The sequence below is a fragment of the Salvelinus fontinalis genome, chromosome 2 (genome assembly GCF_029448725.1).
Source record: "Salvelinus fontinalis isolate EN_2023a chromosome 2, ASM2944872v1, whole genome shotgun sequence".
Taxonomy (NCBI): domain Eukaryota; kingdom Metazoa; phylum Chordata; class Actinopteri; order Salmoniformes; family Salmonidae; genus Salvelinus; species Salvelinus fontinalis.
Genome location: NC_074666.1, coordinates 69,751,378 through 69,768,873, shown reverse-complemented (window position 1 = coordinate 69,768,873; position 17,496 = coordinate 69,751,378). Strand labels below are relative to the sequence as shown.

Below are 17,496 nucleotides of genomic sequence, written 5' to 3'. Positions count from 1 at the left end.
AGGAACAGAAGTTACAGAACCCACAGTTATCTGCCGTTTCACTCGAATTGTTCCCCGAACAACGCTCGTTTTTTTCCCCCCCACAGCTCGGCACACCTCAATTACGCTCTTGTTGTCGCAGGCAAACCCCTTGCTTTCTCACATCTGTGTTCAAACCTCCAGCTATCGTCTGTTAATCAAAACACAGGCAAAATCAAAACCAAGTTCGATTGCAGCGACTCTGGTTCAAATGACACACGGCAAGAAATACTTTTCCATTGACGGTGGAAAGGGAAATCAAGAAAATCTATTTGGAATTGTTCTACTATGTTTGTCAACAACGTGATCTCACAGGCTCACTGGCACATCGTCTCCTGACGTATAACTACCTTGGAAAAACAGCAGTTGGATGCTTGCGACCTGCCTGACATTAAAGCAGGCTTAGCGAGCACAGAAAGTGCTTACATGGACAATGGCAGCTAACCTCTAAATCTTGAACCTTGAAATCTGGGCTTTGCCAATCTACCAAACACACACCCGGGATTTGCTAAAGCCACCACACCCCTTGCCTGCCATGTGCCAATGTGTATTTAGAGCAAGAATACTTCAAGAAGGGCATCTCCAATCTCCATTGCATCACACTTCAAACACACCACTTGTTCCTCTGAGACTGCTGCACCCAAAGCCATCCACTTAAAGGGGATTTGACCTGTGTTGACTCACTTGGCTTGGCTGGCTCAAATGTATGTGTGTGTGTCAATGCGTGTTTGTGTGTGTGTGTGTGTGTGTGTGTGTGTGTGTGTGTGTGTGCGCGTGGCTGCGTATAGTTTGAGTGTGCGCGTGTGCTTGAGCATATAGTGTGTTTGACAGAGTGTTTTCAAAATGTGTGTGTGTGCACCCAAGCAAATGTATCCCTGTTTTAAGTGGTTTCCAACAGCTTGCATTAGTCGGCAATGACATGCTACAGTACCTGATGTGCAAACTTATGGTTAGCAGATTAGCAGGCTATTCAGTGCTGCATTGGAATGGAGGCCTGTTCTTTGGTATCCCCGGGACAGCGTCCATCACATTCTCAGCAGCGCCTCATTATCTGTCCAAGGAAAATAGCACTGATATCAATTTGGCTCAGGCCACCAGGATCATCATTTGCAAACTGCCACGTGAAGGTAATGCATAATATAGCAGGCAATGGCAAATACTCCTGGATGTGTGTACAATGGACGAGAGCGGAATCCATTTGAATGTGGAGGATAAAGATAGGAAAGCATGGAATATTGGATAAGAAATTCTCTTGCCCTCTCGCCAATTATATATATATATATACATATATATAGATGTATATATATATATCTACATATATTATATAGAGAGAGAGAGAGTTCACATATTAACACCACCATTTCACATGTGAGGAGAATAACATGTTTTCATTTCACGTGTGGAAAACCCATTTGCAGTTACACATCAAATAAAACTCCACATGTGGATGTCGTACTTTGCCGTGCGGAAGCAAAGCGAACAGTCTGTGGCTGGAGTCTTTGACAATTGTTTGTTTGATTCTTACATTTGGGAACTTTACAGTTCTATTGATCAAACAGCCATGAAAAGGTAGGCTCTCTCCCTCAGTTATGCACATCAACATCTAATGCTAGCCACAGCTAAAAATCTAACGAAGGAACATTAGATAAACCCTCTCAAACTTTTTCAGCTAGTTGGCCGTCAAAATTGCTCTGATAAAGAATGGCGAATTATAGCCTCCTCGTCCTTCTGCAGCTTCCCTGCCAATGCATAATTGTCGAAACAAAGTACCCAAGCTAACTGGCTAAAGTTGGCTAGCTAGCTACTTCCAGACACAAATGAGAGAACATCTCACTCTGACCATTTTACTCGCCATAGCAGAGCTGGTTAGGCAGATGACATATTATCTGGAGAGTTCATGACTATCTATTACTTTATTGCCTACGTTTACGGACACCGGTCATATTCAGCTGGTGTTGTGCATTTGTAAATTCATCAGTTGTTCCGCGTTCTGACGCACAGATGAGTGCGCTCTGAAATCGGAGTAGATAGACAGAGGGAAACTTGTGACACAAGAGAGATGCTAACTGGAGAACAGTCGTTCAAGTTCTTGCTAGCTAACCAAATGACACCTGCATCTTTAGCTGTGTAAAGCCACTGAAAAACAATAAGAGGGGAAAAAGTCAGTGACTCCTCCAATGGCTTGACATGACATCCTCATTTTTTATTTTTATTTTATTTTAAATTTGATCCCCTTTTCTCCCCAATTTTCGTGGTATCCAATCGCTAGTAATTACTATATTGTCTCATCGCTACAACTCCCGTACGGGCTCGGGAGAGACGAAGGTCGAAAGCCATGCGTCCTCCGAAGCACAACCCAACCAAGCCGCACTGCTTAACACAGCGCGCCTCCAACCCGGAAGCCAGCCGCACCAATGTGTCGGAGGAAACAGTGTACCTGGCCCCCTTGGTTAGCGCGCATTGCGCCCGGCCCGCCACAGGAGTCGCTGGAGCGCGATGAGACAAGGATATCCCTACCGGCCAAACCCTCCCTAAACCGGACGACACTCGGCCAATTGTGCGTCGCTCCACAGACCTCCCGGTCGCGGCCGGCTGCGACAGAGCCTGGGCGCGAACCCAGAGACTCTGGTGGCGCAGCTAGCACTGCGATGCAGTGCCCTAGACCACTGCCCCACCCGGGAGGCCGACATCCTCATTTAAAAAAAAAAAAAAAAAAAAAAAAAAAAAAAAAACTTTACAGCCTTGTTCTAAAATGGATTAAATTGTTTTACCCTCACCAATCTACACACAACACCTAATAAAACAAAGCAAACCATTTTTTTTTAAACATTTTTGCAAATGTATAAAAAAAAAAAAAAAAAATGAAATATATTTGCATAAGTATTCAGACCCTTTACTCAGTACTTTGTTGAGGCACCTTTGTCAGTGATTACAGCCTCGAGTCTTCTTGGGTATGAAGCTACAAGCTTGGCAAACCTGTATTTGGGGAGTTTCTCCTATTCTTCTCTGCAGGTCCTCTCAAGCTCTGTCAGGTTGGATGGGAAGAGTCGCTGCACAACTATTTTCAGGTCTCTCCAGAGATGTTTGATCGGGTTCAAGTCCGGGCTCTGGCTGGGCCACTTAAGGACATTTAGAGACTTGTCCCGAAACCACTCCTGCGTTGGCTTGGCTGTGTGCTTAGGGTTGTAGTCCTGTTGGAAGTTGAACCTTCGCCCCAGTCTGAGGTCCTGGGCGATCTGGAGCAGGTTTTTAAAAATCGGGACCTTTCTGTACTTTGCTTTGTTAATCTTTCTATCGATCCTGACTAGTCTCCCGTCCCTGCCACTGAAAAAAAAACATCATGATGCTGCCACCATCATGCTTCACCGTAGGGATGGTGCAAGGTTTCCTCCAGACGTGACGCTTGGAATTCAAGCCAAAGTTCAATCTTGATTTCATCAGACCAGAGAATCTTGATTCCCATGGTCTGAGAGTCCTTTAGGTGCCTTTTGGCAAACTCCAAGCGGGCTGTCATGTGCCTTTTACTGAGGAGTGGCTTCCGTCTTGCCACTCTATCAATAAAGGCCTGATTGGTGGAGTGCTGCAGAGATGGTTGTCCTTCTGAAAGATTCCCCCATCTCCACAGAGGAAGTCTGGATCTTTGTCAGAGTGACCATCAGGTTCTTGGTCACATCCCTGACCAAGGCGCTTCTTGCTCAGTTTGGTCGGGCATCCAGCTCTAGGAAGAGTCTTGGTGGTTCCAGACTTCTTTCATTTAAGAATGAGGGAGACCACTGTGTTCTTAGGGACCTTCAATCCTGCAGACATTTTTTGGTACCCTTCCCCGTATCTGTGCCTCGACACAATCCTGTCTCAGAGCTCTACTGACAATTCCTTCTTCCTCATGGCTTGGTTTTTGCTCTGACATGCACGGTCAACTGTGGGACCTTATATAGACAGGTGTGTGTGCCTTTCCAAATCATGTCAAATCAATTGATTTTACCACAGGTGGACTCCAATTAAATTGTAGAAACATCTCAAGGATGATCAATGGAAACAGGACGCACCGGAACTCAATTTCGAGTCTCATAGCAAAGGGTCTGAATACTTATGTAAATAAGAAATGTGTTTTTTATTTTTTGTACATTTGCAGAAATTTCTAAAAACCTGTTTTCGCTTGGTCTTTATGGGGCATTGGGTGTAGATTGATGAGGATATTCTTTTTATTTATTCCATTTTAGAATAAGGCTGTAACGTAACAAAATGTAGAAAAAGTAATTGGGTCTGAATACTTTCCTAATGCACTGTCTAGCTAACGTTAGGCTCTGTGTTTTTAACTCCGAAGAAATTACGAGTCCTCACTGTCTGAGACAGAGTACAAATTTACCCGAGACAGAGACACTCAATATGTGGTCTCAAGACCGGACTCGACTACTACAACACTGGTATGAACTTTCTGTACAAAAAAAGTTACGATAAACACGATAATAGTCACAAAACTCATAAGCCGACGCGCTTCTCGGTCGGCGCCATCTTCGAGAGGGAGCGAGAGAAGTTTATAGTCGATCCAATGGCGTGGGCCATTCTACTCTGTGTGTCACGTTCGTTTGTAGAAACGGACCAAGGCGCAGCGAATGTTGAGTTCCACATAATTTATTAATAGTGAAACTTTACAAAAACAATAAACGAACCGTGACTACAGAGGTGCTACATACACTTACTCAAAATACAATATCCCACAAACACAGGTGGGAAAAACAACTACTTAAATATGATCCGCAATTAGAGACAATGATTACCAACTGCCTCTAATTGGGAATCATACAAATTCACCAACATAGAAAAACAAACCTAGAACCCCACATAGAAATAATAAACTCGACTAACCCCCCAGTCACGCCCTGACCTGCTCCACCATAGAAAATAAGGACTCTTTATGGTCAGGACGTGACACAGTGAGGATGAGCGGTGACGTTTCTCTACCCATAGACAATGGTTAGGTTACCTAATTACGAACAAAGCACTATTTTTGGCATACCATAAAATAGTGGTATGACTGAGTAACATTCTAAGATACCTATCAGAGATTCTAAGATACCTATTATAGATTACCTACACTCTCCGTTCTCCATCTGTTTATATGAATATAACATACAGGTGGCGTGGACTAAAAGAAGCCTAATCTAGCACGCTCCAGTTCATCACCAAACCTAAATTGAGAGCTGACATTAAACAATGCAAGACGGAAGACTAATTTCAACGATGAGCATACAGATCTTCTCGCCTGGGAAGGTGCACACACAGGCAGAGAAAATGAAAAAAGACAGCTAGGCACATTGCTAAGCCCAAAAGGCATGATCTAAGAGCCGTAAACACATTATCATGGGAGATGGGGGAAACAGAAGCAGATCCGCAAGGCGGGAACGAGGAGGCGTTTTCTGCTGGATTCGGGGATGCTGCATATGCAAGTGGAGCAGAGCAAACTGATTTGTCCACCGAGTTGCACAACGGGGTTTGCCTGCAGTGGCGAAATGTGTTTCCTCCACAGCTTGGACAAGTCTTTTGTTCCTCCTTCCTGTCTCTCTCTCTGTGCGTGAGTTTGTGTGTGTGTGTGTGTGTTTTTGAATGGAGTCAAAGTGTTTAAATGACCATCCCTCCCTCCATTGGAATACATAAACGTTAACAAGTTCTGTTTTGCCTTCAGGAGGTGGTATTAGTTCAGACAAGGCCATTTTGCTGTTCTGTCATTCTGTCCCGACCAGCAGATCCCCCACGCAGTGGAGATACAACTACTTGAAATGAGTGATGCATGACACAGGTCGGGACAACACAATCCTTTATGGGCTTCAGTGATAACATGCATTAGATCACATCTGCGTAAGAAGATAAGGGGAGAAGGAGACTCCATGTTTTATGTGTCTGTATCACCAAGATTTATCCGCTAACCCACGAGGATGGGAGGTCCTGCTACGTTAGATAAGTATAGGCCTATTTGTGTTAAGTACAGTAGGTAGCTACAGTAGGATCTGTTAATTGATAGGCAGGGCTATGTAATTTGAGATCAAATGTTTTAATAGAGGCAACAGTACAGAATGTCACCTTTTATTTGAGGGTATTTCATACTGTTTTACCATAAAGACAAATAAGTATTTGGACAAATTCACTTATAGTGTATTCAATTTAGACCAAAGTTTAGTATTTTCATATTCCTAGCATGCAATAACTACATCATGCGTGTGTGAGACTACAAACTTTGTGGATGCATCTGCAGATTGTGCCATTTTGGAGTCACTCAAATAAAAAGATGACGATCTGTACTGTCACCTCATATAAAACATGATCTCAAATCCAAAATCCTGGAGTACAGAGCGAAATTAAACGTTTTAGCAAAACATTTTTGGACAAAGGGAGCTACATTAAATTACATTTAAAGTGAATTAAAGTTCAAATTAAGAGAGTCACAAAAGTTCCAAAGAGAGACAGTTTAGGAATATGTTTAGCAATGAATAGAAGAAATGAAAGAAAGAGATTGAAGGTATTGCTGATAGGTAGTGGAATATAATTAATCTTGTTGGTTATCTGGAGAATAGATAGTTCTCAGACTTAAGGTGTGTGTGTGTGTTCTTAAAAAAAGCTTATCACCACTTGAATAATAAATCAATCGTTTAACGATTTTCCTAATATAGCGTGCAGGCTCACCAATCAAAGCAATAGCTAATGAAATCAAGAAGACTGCTCAGTCAATGTCCCTTTTCCAACAGAGACATCAAAGCTAACCTTGAAGAGATGTGAAGGCACGACCCCAGGGGTGAAAGAACAAGGTGTATTATTTGATTACTGCAAATCATTCCACGACGATGAAGACATTGAACTAAAACGCCACCTTGAAAAACAGCGACAAGAAACAAAAATGAGCCTGCACAAAGAGAGAAACAAAACGATCCCTCAAGAATTACCGCCCTATATACAAAAATATCCCGCAGATGAAATGGGCTCCCTGTGTGCGAGCCATACAGGTAACAGCCGAGGATAGTAGCCCAGTTGTGTAGTCTACAAAATGATTGATTATGCACCTAGTTCGCAGGAGAGAAAAGACAGAAGAGACAACCATTGAGCATAACATTTGTCTAGAGGCTGAGCCTGTTTCAAATGCAATTGAGCACAGCCCACCGACACCAAGTAAATCCTTAATTCAAGCATTTTATCAGCGCAACATTAGCACGAGCTGAAGACACAACGTTCCACGGCAGCTGCTGCCACGCATTTCGTTGTGGCACTTGCGTGGCACACAGTATAATCAGCCACATGGCATCAGAAAGCACGCTACATTTAAGTGATAACGCCCAAGAAGCCGGTGTTTGGAGGATATATTGGCATGGTGTTGTTAGGCCTGAGACAAAGTCATGTTTAAATAATGATTGACATATTTTCATTAAAAACGTTATTTTGAAGAATTTATTAAAACAAGATATAGTCCCGAAACAAAATCTAGGGTGGCTACTCAAGCCGGCTGGTCGTTTGTTCGCCAGAGACGCGACCCAGTCGTTCAATCTTTTTGTTCTGTTTCTATGGACGCGACCCAGTCGTTCTAAATGTTCCATTGTCATACTGGCTGGCAACGTTCTTATCCCTTGCTTGCTAACTAACCAACTACGGCTAATTTACAGTCACGTCAAAAAGTGCAGCCAGAATAACAACAGTAGCTGCATTTGCATTTGTTGAAGCTGTTTTCTTGTGACATTTAGTTTGGATACATCCATAAGAATGCGCGACTTCGCCTGGCATAGAAAATGTGCTCACACCTCAGGACACTGCTGTTCAGAGGAGCTAGCTAACAACACAGCTAACACAATCACTTCAAACGGAAGCTGGAAAGACTGTCAACTAACTACCTTCTTTCAAATCAACATTTCTTTGTATATATCCATAATAATTATGCCAGCTGATTCATGATTTCGACTGGCTGAGATACACTGCCTGCCTGTCTGTCTCGCCCTGACTCCCGACCCCGACACGTTCATCACTATGTGACAGCTGGAGATCGAATTTGACTATTGAAACTAGAGGTCGACCGATTAATCGGAATAGCCGATTAATTAGGGCCGATTTCAAGTTTTCATAAATCGGAAATCGGTATTTTTGGACACCGATTAGGCCGATTAAAAAAATTATATATTTTTTTACACCTTTATTTAACTAGGCAAGTCAGTTAAGAACACATTCTTATTTTCAATGACGGCCTAGGAACGGTGGGTTAACTGCCTTGTTCAGGGGCAGAACGACAGATTTTTACCTTGTCAGCTCAGGGATTCAATCTTGCAACCTTACGGTTAACTCGTCCAATGCTCTAACCACCTTCCTCACGAGGAGCCCGCCTGTTACGCTGTTATGCAGTAAGAAGCCAAGGTAAGTTGCTAGCTAGCATTAAACTTATCTTATAAAAAACAATCAATCAATCATAATCACTAGTTAACTACACATGGTTGACGATATTACTAGTTTATCTAGCGTGTCCTGCGTTGCATATAATCGATGCGGTGCGCATTCGTGAAAAAGGTACCTAACCATAAACATCAATGCGTTTCTTAAAATCAATATACAAGTATATCTTTTTAAACCTGCATATTTAGTTAATATTGCCTGCTAACATGAATTTCTGTGTCACTTCTCTTGCAACAGAATCAGGGTATCTGCAGCAGTTTGGTCCGCCTGGCTCGTTGCGAACTGTGTGAAGACTATTTCTTCCTAACAAAGACAGCCAACTTCGCCAAACGGGGGATGATTTAACAAAAGCGCATTTGCGAAAAAAGCACAATCGTTGCACGACTGTACCTAACCATAAACATCAATGCATTTCTTAAAATCAATACACAGAAGTATATATTTTTAAGCATATTTAGCTAAAAGAAATCCAGGTTAGCAGGCAATATTAACCAGGTAAAATTGTGTCACTTCTCTTGCGTTCATTGCACGCAGAGTCAGGGTATATGCAACAGTTTGAGCCGCCTGGCTCGTTGCGAACTAATTTGCCAGAATTCTACGTAATTATGACATAACATTGAAAGTTGTGCAATGTAACAGGAATATTTAGACTTATGCATGCCACCCGTTAGATAAAATACGTAACGGTTCCGTATTTGACTGAAAGAATAAACGTCTTGTTTTCAAGATGATAGTTTCCGGATTCGACCATATTAATGACCTAAGGCTCGTATTTCTGTGTGTTATTATGTTATAATTAAGTCTATGATTTGATAGAGCAGTCTGACTGAGCGATGGTAAGCACCAGCAGGCTCGTAAGCATTCATTCAAACAGCACTTTTGTGCGTTTTGCCAGCAGCTCTGCTGTTTATGACTTCAAGCCTATCAACTCCCGAGATTAGGATGGTGTAACCGATGTGAAATGGCTAGCTAGTTAGCGGGGTGCGCGCTAATAGCATTTCAAACGTCACTCGCTCTGAGACTTGGAGTGGTTGTTCCCCTTGCTCTGCATGGGTAACGCTGCTTCGAGGGTGGCTGTTGTCGATGTGTTCCTCGTTCGAGCCCAGCGAGGAGAGGGACGGAAGCTATACTGTCACACTGGCAATACTAAAGTGCCTATAAGAACATCCAATAGTCAAAGGTATATGAAAAACAAATGGTATAGAGAGAAATAGTCCTATAATTCCTATAATAACTACAACCTAAAACTTCTTACCTGGGAATATTGAAGACTCATGTTAAAAGGAACCACCAGCTTTCATATGTTCTCATGTTCTGAGCAAGGAACTTAAACGTTAGCTTTCTTACATGGCACATATTGCACTTTTTACTTTCTTCTCAAACACTTTGTTTTTGCATTATTTAAACCAAATTGAACATGTTTCATTATTTATTTGAGGCTAAATTGATTTTATTGATGTATTATATTATTGTATTGTTGTAATTGTCATTATTACAAATAAATATATATATATTTTTTAAATTATTATTATTATTATTTTTATGTAAAATCGGCCGATTAATCGGTATCGGCTTTTTTGGTCATCCAATAAATCGGTATCGGCTATGAAAAATCATAAATCGGTCGACCTCTAATTGAAACAATATTGCAAAGTTTACAAATTGCTTGGCTGAGCTAATGAGACAGTGGATTGTGCAGTTTTAACATCATAGATTTAGCCGGTGGTAACTTGTGGAATAGACACCGGCTGGAATGCAGTTTTACCCAATAAGCATTCAGAATTAGACCCACCCGTTGTATAATGCTACATCTTCACTTAAAAAGTTTCTTTGTAGGCCTTTCCACTTCCTTCAAAATATAACGTCACCCTGCCCACCGCTCATCATCGCATAACACCACATCTACCTGTCTCTATCCATCCATCATTTCTCCACGTTCAGCATCCATCCAGGTATCAATTGCAGCTCTCTTTCTTCACTCTGATCCTCCCATCACAATTCAATCCACAATCATTGATTGCTTATCAGATCGGAAAAGGAACAATTAGGTTATTGAGGGGGGGGGGGGGGGGGGGGTCTGCTGGTTTAAGACTAGCCCGGAATAGCCGTGGGAGGAACGCAGTCAACAATGAATTAATTATCACGTCTCAGGTTTGATACAGATGATATTTATTAGGTGCAAAGGTGGCTCCCATGAGATAAAAGGAATTATACTGACCTCTGCTGGCAGTTAGAGACTGCCTGAAAAGGTTTTAGTGTGTGTGTGTGTAGACCCATTGACAATTCACTGTGATGAGTAAATAACACTAGACTTTAAGAGTACTCAAAGCACTACATTTTACCTACCACGCCAATTGGAAAGGAATACTGACAGACACAAGCCCTTAACAGATGGGCCTTAATTGTCTCTCACCCTATTCACTATATAGTGCACTACGTTTGACCAAAACCATATAGGCACGGGTCAACACTTGTGCACTAAATAGGGAATAAGCTGCCATTTGGGACGCAAACCCTGTCTTGTTGCTGTGCCAGTGAGTGACTGTGATTGACAGCTGGTTAGTGCTTGGGAGCTGAACCTGATGTGAATGGGTTGTCAAACAGACATCACAGATGTACACGTAAACAGATAATCCTGTGAGTGAGCCAGTATACTGGTGTTACGGATGAGACAGGGTGGTACAAATGGTGAGAGAGAAAGCGAGCGAGAGGAAAGAGGGTGAGAGAGACGTTGGGTTTGGGCTTATTATCAAAACTTTAGCCACACATCAGTTAATCCTGAAACACAGTCCCAGACATTATTTAGAAGAGTCACACAAGCATCATCGATCTAAGCCGTGGTCTGAGCCAATCAAATCTCTACCTCCAGCAGAACACCAATTTGCCTCTCAGCCCCTACTAGTAATTACCCATAATCCTCCTCTCTGTGGGCTTCAGAGCATGTATGCCGAGTTAAACCGTCACACGAAAGGAATCCAAGGCATGTCAACACCACAGCTGTTAGCATGGCTAACTGAACGCCCCTGAACCAGGGCCGCGTAGAAGAAGAGGTGCTAGAATGTAACCATAGAAAAGAGAGTGTCTATCCACCTCGCCCTCGGGTTATTCTACAGACAGATGCCCTGTTATTAACAGAATCAGCTTAGGGCATATGGCCTTCATTCACTGGTGAGTATTGAGAAAGACTCTCACAACTAACACATTCAGGCTAGACATGGTTCAAATATGGTTCCCGGTTGCATGATGCTTGAAAGACGTGATTTGGCTGCCGAGTGACGACAGGCCTGAATGCACAAAGGAGCGGGAGTTAGAGCAATTATATTGTACTAGAAGAGGATTTCAGAAGTCCTTATATGCCTCAACCTACTTTTCCTCGTTCGCATGGAAATGGGAGGCTGTTAATTAGCATGAACATCCCCAGAGCCTCCTCAGAGGTGGACGAGGGCATCTTGTAGAGAATCTTAGTGCGATGACACCTCCCTTGTAGAAATTACATGACCTTTGTCATAAAGTGGAATACCCTGGGTTTATGCTAAATATACATTTACCTGGCTCGACAGCTGAATTGCGTGCAGGTGTGGAACCAAAATGGTTTGTGGGTATTGGTTCTGTGCATGAAGTGCATGCGGGCTACCAATGTTCTTTCAACAGAAGTACAATCTAATCACATAACATTTATGTTTTTTGGGCCGATTCGTTGAAACAAGCACTACTATCCTGTGTCCGCTGACAAACTGCGAAGTAAAGAACCTAAAAATAGGCTACACATTATGTTACCAGGTCATTTTATTATTCCGCATAACCTAGGAACACACCAGCTGGAGTTGGAGTACGAAAACAGAACATAGCGTTATCTAATTCTGAAAAGATTTGTCTTGTAATGTGCCCTGGTAGGGTACCTTTTTCTATTGTCTGACTAAAGCAAGGAGAAAGTGTATTGTTCACCAAAGCATCTGCCGTCTGACTGAGTGACGTCTGTGTCCTTTTCAGAATGCATATAAATACAAAACCAATGCGCCTCGCTAACCCTGTTGCGCTGCTTCGGGACAATGTATCGAGCTGAATTTGGTGCATATGCTCACTTCAAATCCTCCCGTGACCTTTTCGATGAGTTCGCTCATTCCACAGGGAACATTGCAACTCCCAGGGCATACAGCTATCACGAGGCAGTGGAGACTTACGAATTGACTTTAGAACAAACCTGAGAAATTCATTGCCCGTAAAGCTAGAGGAAAAATGTATTGACTGGAAAACTAGATGGAAAAAGTAATTGACTGTGTAAACAAGGCTTTAGAGCAAAATATCCCAATCATCTCTATTCACTCTAGGAATGTGGGCAAATAAGGAGAGTATTATTTCTCCTCCTGCTTGAAAGAATGTCCTTCGGGGACTACGACAAAGCACAACTCTATTTGAGTCATTGTTTCTTACACAACTGCTGTTGACAAATTAATACAAAGAAATGAGTCACTTCTGGAAAGCAATAGTTGAACATACATGAATATAGGGAAAACACTGCTTGTTGTAACAGCGGCGGGGCGCTGCTGCTAAATTGTGGCCGTTTTCAACTTAAATGACTAAACACAGATATAACGTATGTAGAAAAGATAATGGAGCTATACATTTTTAAATAAGATCCTCTTTGAGAACTAACAACCACCTGAATAAAAACTAGACAGGAGAATCAAACCTTTAAAATGTAATGGTATAGGGTACCCATTGATTTTGTTAGAGTCACTCAGATAGCATAAGAACACAACATACCCTAAGCCATTGCAAAATGTGTAGAATTGCAGAAAAATAGCTTTAAAACCAAAAATGTCTCTCCGTCCCTTGGCAAAATGTGGAGAATTGCAGGAAATTAGCATTAAAGTAATTCCCCAGTGAAAATCGCATATCTCATATTCTGTTAACTCATACCCAAATCATGCTGTTGACTCGTCCTATATGTGTGGCCAAAGCATAAGTTGGAGAGAAAAAAAAACCTTCAAAAACCTCACCTCAAACTTTCAAGAACGCTTGTTATTTCCTCAAAGAGTATGATGTAATACTCCTCAGGAGGATGAGCTGGCCAATCAGCGGTCGAAAGGAGGATGAGCTGGCCAATCACCAGTCTACTCGCATTCATAGTTTTAATGACCGGTACAGTATATGCTCACACCATTCTGTTGTTGGGGTGTGCCAACACCATTCCAACACAGAAAAGCTGCTTTTCCACTTTTTGGAAGGAAAATTATTTATTTTCACTCATTGTCATTATAGGTCATATTTCATAGAAATCTGGAAACACGGAGCAGTTAACTTTTAATTAAAATCTCTACACTAATTTTGCCACAGCTGCTGAAAAAAAAATAGGAGAAACACTGAACGAGCCTATAATTATCCAGCTGGCAATTTCTGTTCAATTCACCAACTGAACAATAACACATCATTCATTCATGGTGAATCAAATTCCTGAACTAGGCCTGAATTGAATTGGTATTGAATAGACCCCGTTACAGCAGCTATACCACGTTGTATAAACTGTGCCTAGACTACAGGTAAATTACATAACTAAAGAAAGAGCCATATAACAGTCAGACTACAGGATGCTTGGCATATAGCTTGGGAATGTGTGGGCTTTAAGTTGTCTTTCGCTCTCTTTCTCTGCCTCACTCTGTCTCAGGCAGGTATACTGGAACAAAGCAGGCTCAGTAGTATGGTGTCTGACTCTCTGTTATGTCTGTCTGAAATACTCCGTATCTCAAGGGTGGAGATGTGGAGATGATCAACCCCAAAACAGCAAAAAAAAACGTACACACAGCACACACACACACTCACTCTCTCACACTTGTTATATAAGTAAACCAACCAAAAGCCATGTACCAAAGCCAGAAACTCTCACTCGTACAGCAGCCAACTGGGCAGTTTATGAAGGAAACAGGAAATGGTTTGACTTACCAACGTTGAGGACATTGGCGGACAGGAAGTGGCAGCAGGGGAGGCTGGCCGTGCTCATGTAGGAGTCGTCGTCCGTCATCATGGTAACTCTGGACCTCAGGGATGGGTTGGGAGAGTCTGTCGCCATGGCGACTCACGCTTCAGCTTCGAGGACCAGGATACAGGAAACTTGGTGTGTATTCCTTTAGAAAAGTGTGCTCTCAAATCAGGAGATATGGCTTAGGTTGTTAGTTTCAATAGACTGATCAAGGGTAAAAGGGACAGCTGTCTGTTTAGTCTAAGCTTGCTTCGAAACATCAACACAACTAGGAGGCCTAAAAATGTGTCAACAATGTTTCCAGAACGTTTCCAAAATTATGCAGAGCGGAGATATGCCACCTCATCGCCTGGAGCACAGAACACAGGTCCCAGTTCAAAGGTCAAGGATCAAACAGAAGAGGGTCACCACAGTAGTCAGTCCCGCATTTCACTTTCCACTGAGATGGAGGAGACAGGAAAGCAGGGATGAGCAGTGATGACATCCATCTGATTACAGCACTGTTGCAGCCCTGAATACTAAGTGGCTCTGGGCTGCGTGACAAACCCAATGTGAAGAGGCTTAGGAGCCAGGGGATGAGACAGGAGACACAGAGAACAAGTAGCACCTGTTGACCAGAGACAGACGGGCGACGTTAGTAAGAGCTCTTGAGACGAAACAACCAAACACAAAATAACAGATTGCATGATTATCAAATGAGTCACATGAAATGAATACGTAGACCACACCATAGACAGCAAACTGCTATACCTTTATTGTGCATGGTCCCTGACAAATGAAAAAACTATAAAGATTACATTAATATACTTTGCTATTTCGTTTCCTTGGTGTGGGTGCACATGGAGCAAAAAATGAAATACAAATGGGATTCGGGAAGGTATAAAACGTTTTAAGACAGCTACATGGAATATCACACTCATGGAGACTGAATACCAGTTTCCACTGTTTCTGCCTGCTTACGGGCCACTGAGCTCCTTTTGGAAAAGACCCCCTCAAAAATGTGCTTTTAAACTCAAATCATATGCCATGCCACAAACCTAATTTAGCGGTGTTGCAAACGCTTTCAAGTTTTATTCAGGACACATCATGTGAGCAGATTTGGCCAGACAGAAGACCTAGACAAGGAAGAAAATTCAGTTAGACCTAAGTGAAAGATACTTCTATTTCCAAGATGGCGTAGCAGTGCAGTCGTTGTTTGTCCTTCTCCTGTGTAAATTTAGTCTTTTTAGTCTTTTTTGTATATATTTCAATATTTTCCATCTCTTTTCCATTTTTTAAATTAAATATACCTTCCGGCAACCCGCCTCACCCAATGTGATACGGATCTGCTATTTTTAGACTTTATAGCTAGAACCTCCATCAGAAGCTAGCCAACAGAAGCTAACCAGCTAATTAGCTACTAGCTATTTAGTCATTGTTAGCCACTGCTAGCGGCCTTTACCTTTAGCACAGACACCAGCCACTTTTAGCCTGGATAATACTTGCCAGCCTGCCAGTCTGCACAGGCTGTTATCAACCCTGAGCATATTGGACTGTTTTTCTCCACTACTTCACCGGATTCGTGCCATAAGCACTGGAACATTACTCCTGATCATTGCAGCTAGCTAGCTGCCACCGAGTTGCCCAGCCCCGAAGCTAGCCTTGAGCCATGCCCATCTCCCGGCCTGCTCAGTGGAACCTATGATCACTCGGCTACACAGCTGATGCCTCCCAGACTCTTCACTAACACGATAGGAATAAACTACACCACCGGATTCTTGCTGTAAGCTCTGGACGAGTGGCTATAGTGGCTAATGCCCTTGTCCCGAAGCTAGCACCAGTTAGCCACGAGCCAGGCGCATCTCCCGGCTAGCAAACAAAATTACTCCAGCTACAATACCTCTTTTGCCAACTGGCCTGGACCCTTTGTCAACACTGAGCCCCCCCCGTTCCATCACTACTGGTCTGCCGACGTAATTACATCCGTTTTGCCCTCAACCGGCTAGCAGAAGCGTCGGAGCAGACGCTTCTGTTAGCCGCGGCCTGCTAACTTTTTTTTGAACGCCGTGTCTCCCGCTTGGTACGTAGTAACGACTACCTAGTGGCTTCCCTGTTTCATCTATTGCTGTTCACTGGATCCTATGATCACTTGGCTACATAGCTGATGCTAGCTGGCAGTACTCCATTTTGTTTATTTTGTTTATCTGTCGACCCTAGCCCCGAACTCAGGTCCTGTGTGTAGTTAACTGACCCTCTCTGCCCATTCATCACCATTTTGCCTGTTGTTGTTGTCTTAGCTGATTGTCTTAGTTGTCTTAGCTGATTGTCTTAGTTGTCTTAGCTGATTAGCTGTTGTTCTCTTCCCGTCTTAGCTAGCTCTCCCAATCAACACTTGTGATTGCTTTATGCCTCGCTTTATGTCTCTCTCTAATGTCAATATGCCTTGTATACTGTTGTTTAGGATAGTTATCATTGTTTTATTTTACTGGGGAGCCCCTAGTCCCACTCAACATGCCTCCAGATATCTCTTTTGTCCCACTTTCCACATATGCAGTGACCTCACCCAGCATAACGAGTGCGTCCAGAGATGCAACCTCTCTTATAGTTACTCAATGTTTACCTCCACTGTACCCGCACCCTACCATACCCGTCTGTACATTATGCCCTGAATCTATCCTACCATGCACAGACATCTGCTCCTTTTATTCTCTGTCCCCAGCGCACTAGACAACCAGTTTTGATAGCCTTTAGTTGTACCCTCATCCTGCTCCTCCTCTGTTCCTCGGGTGATGTGGAGGTTAACCCAGGCCCTGCGTGTCCTCAGGTGCTCTCATTTAATGACTTCTGTAACCGTAAAAGCCTTGGTTTCAGGCATGTTAACATCAGAAGCCTCCTCCCTAAGTTGTTTTACTCACTGCTTTAGCACACTCCGCCAACCCTGATGTCCTTGCCATTTCTGAATCCTGGCTTAGGAAGGCCACCAAAAATTCTGAGATTTCCATACCCAACTATAACACTTTCCGTCAAGATAGAACTGCCAAAGGGGGAGGAGTTGCAATCTACTGCAGAGATAGCCTGCAAAGTTGTGTCATACTTTCCAG

The 17,496-nt window shown here is 42.8% G+C and overlaps 1 protein-coding gene across 1 annotated transcript in view; it reads right to left on the bottom strand.

Annotated features, from left to right (window-relative positions):
- Positions 1-14,960, bottom strand: part of plch2a (phospholipase C, eta 2a) — a 149,313-nt gene extending 134,353 nt beyond the window's left edge. The window contains exon 1 of the mRNA XM_055884038.1: positions 14,380-14,960. Within this exon, the coding sequence (XP_055740013.1) occupies positions 14,380-14,506 (127 nt within the window). The 5' untranslated portion in view covers positions 14,507-14,960. The remainder of the gene's footprint in view (positions 1-14,379) is intronic.
- Between the last annotated feature and the right edge of the window lie 2,536 nt (positions 14,961-17,496).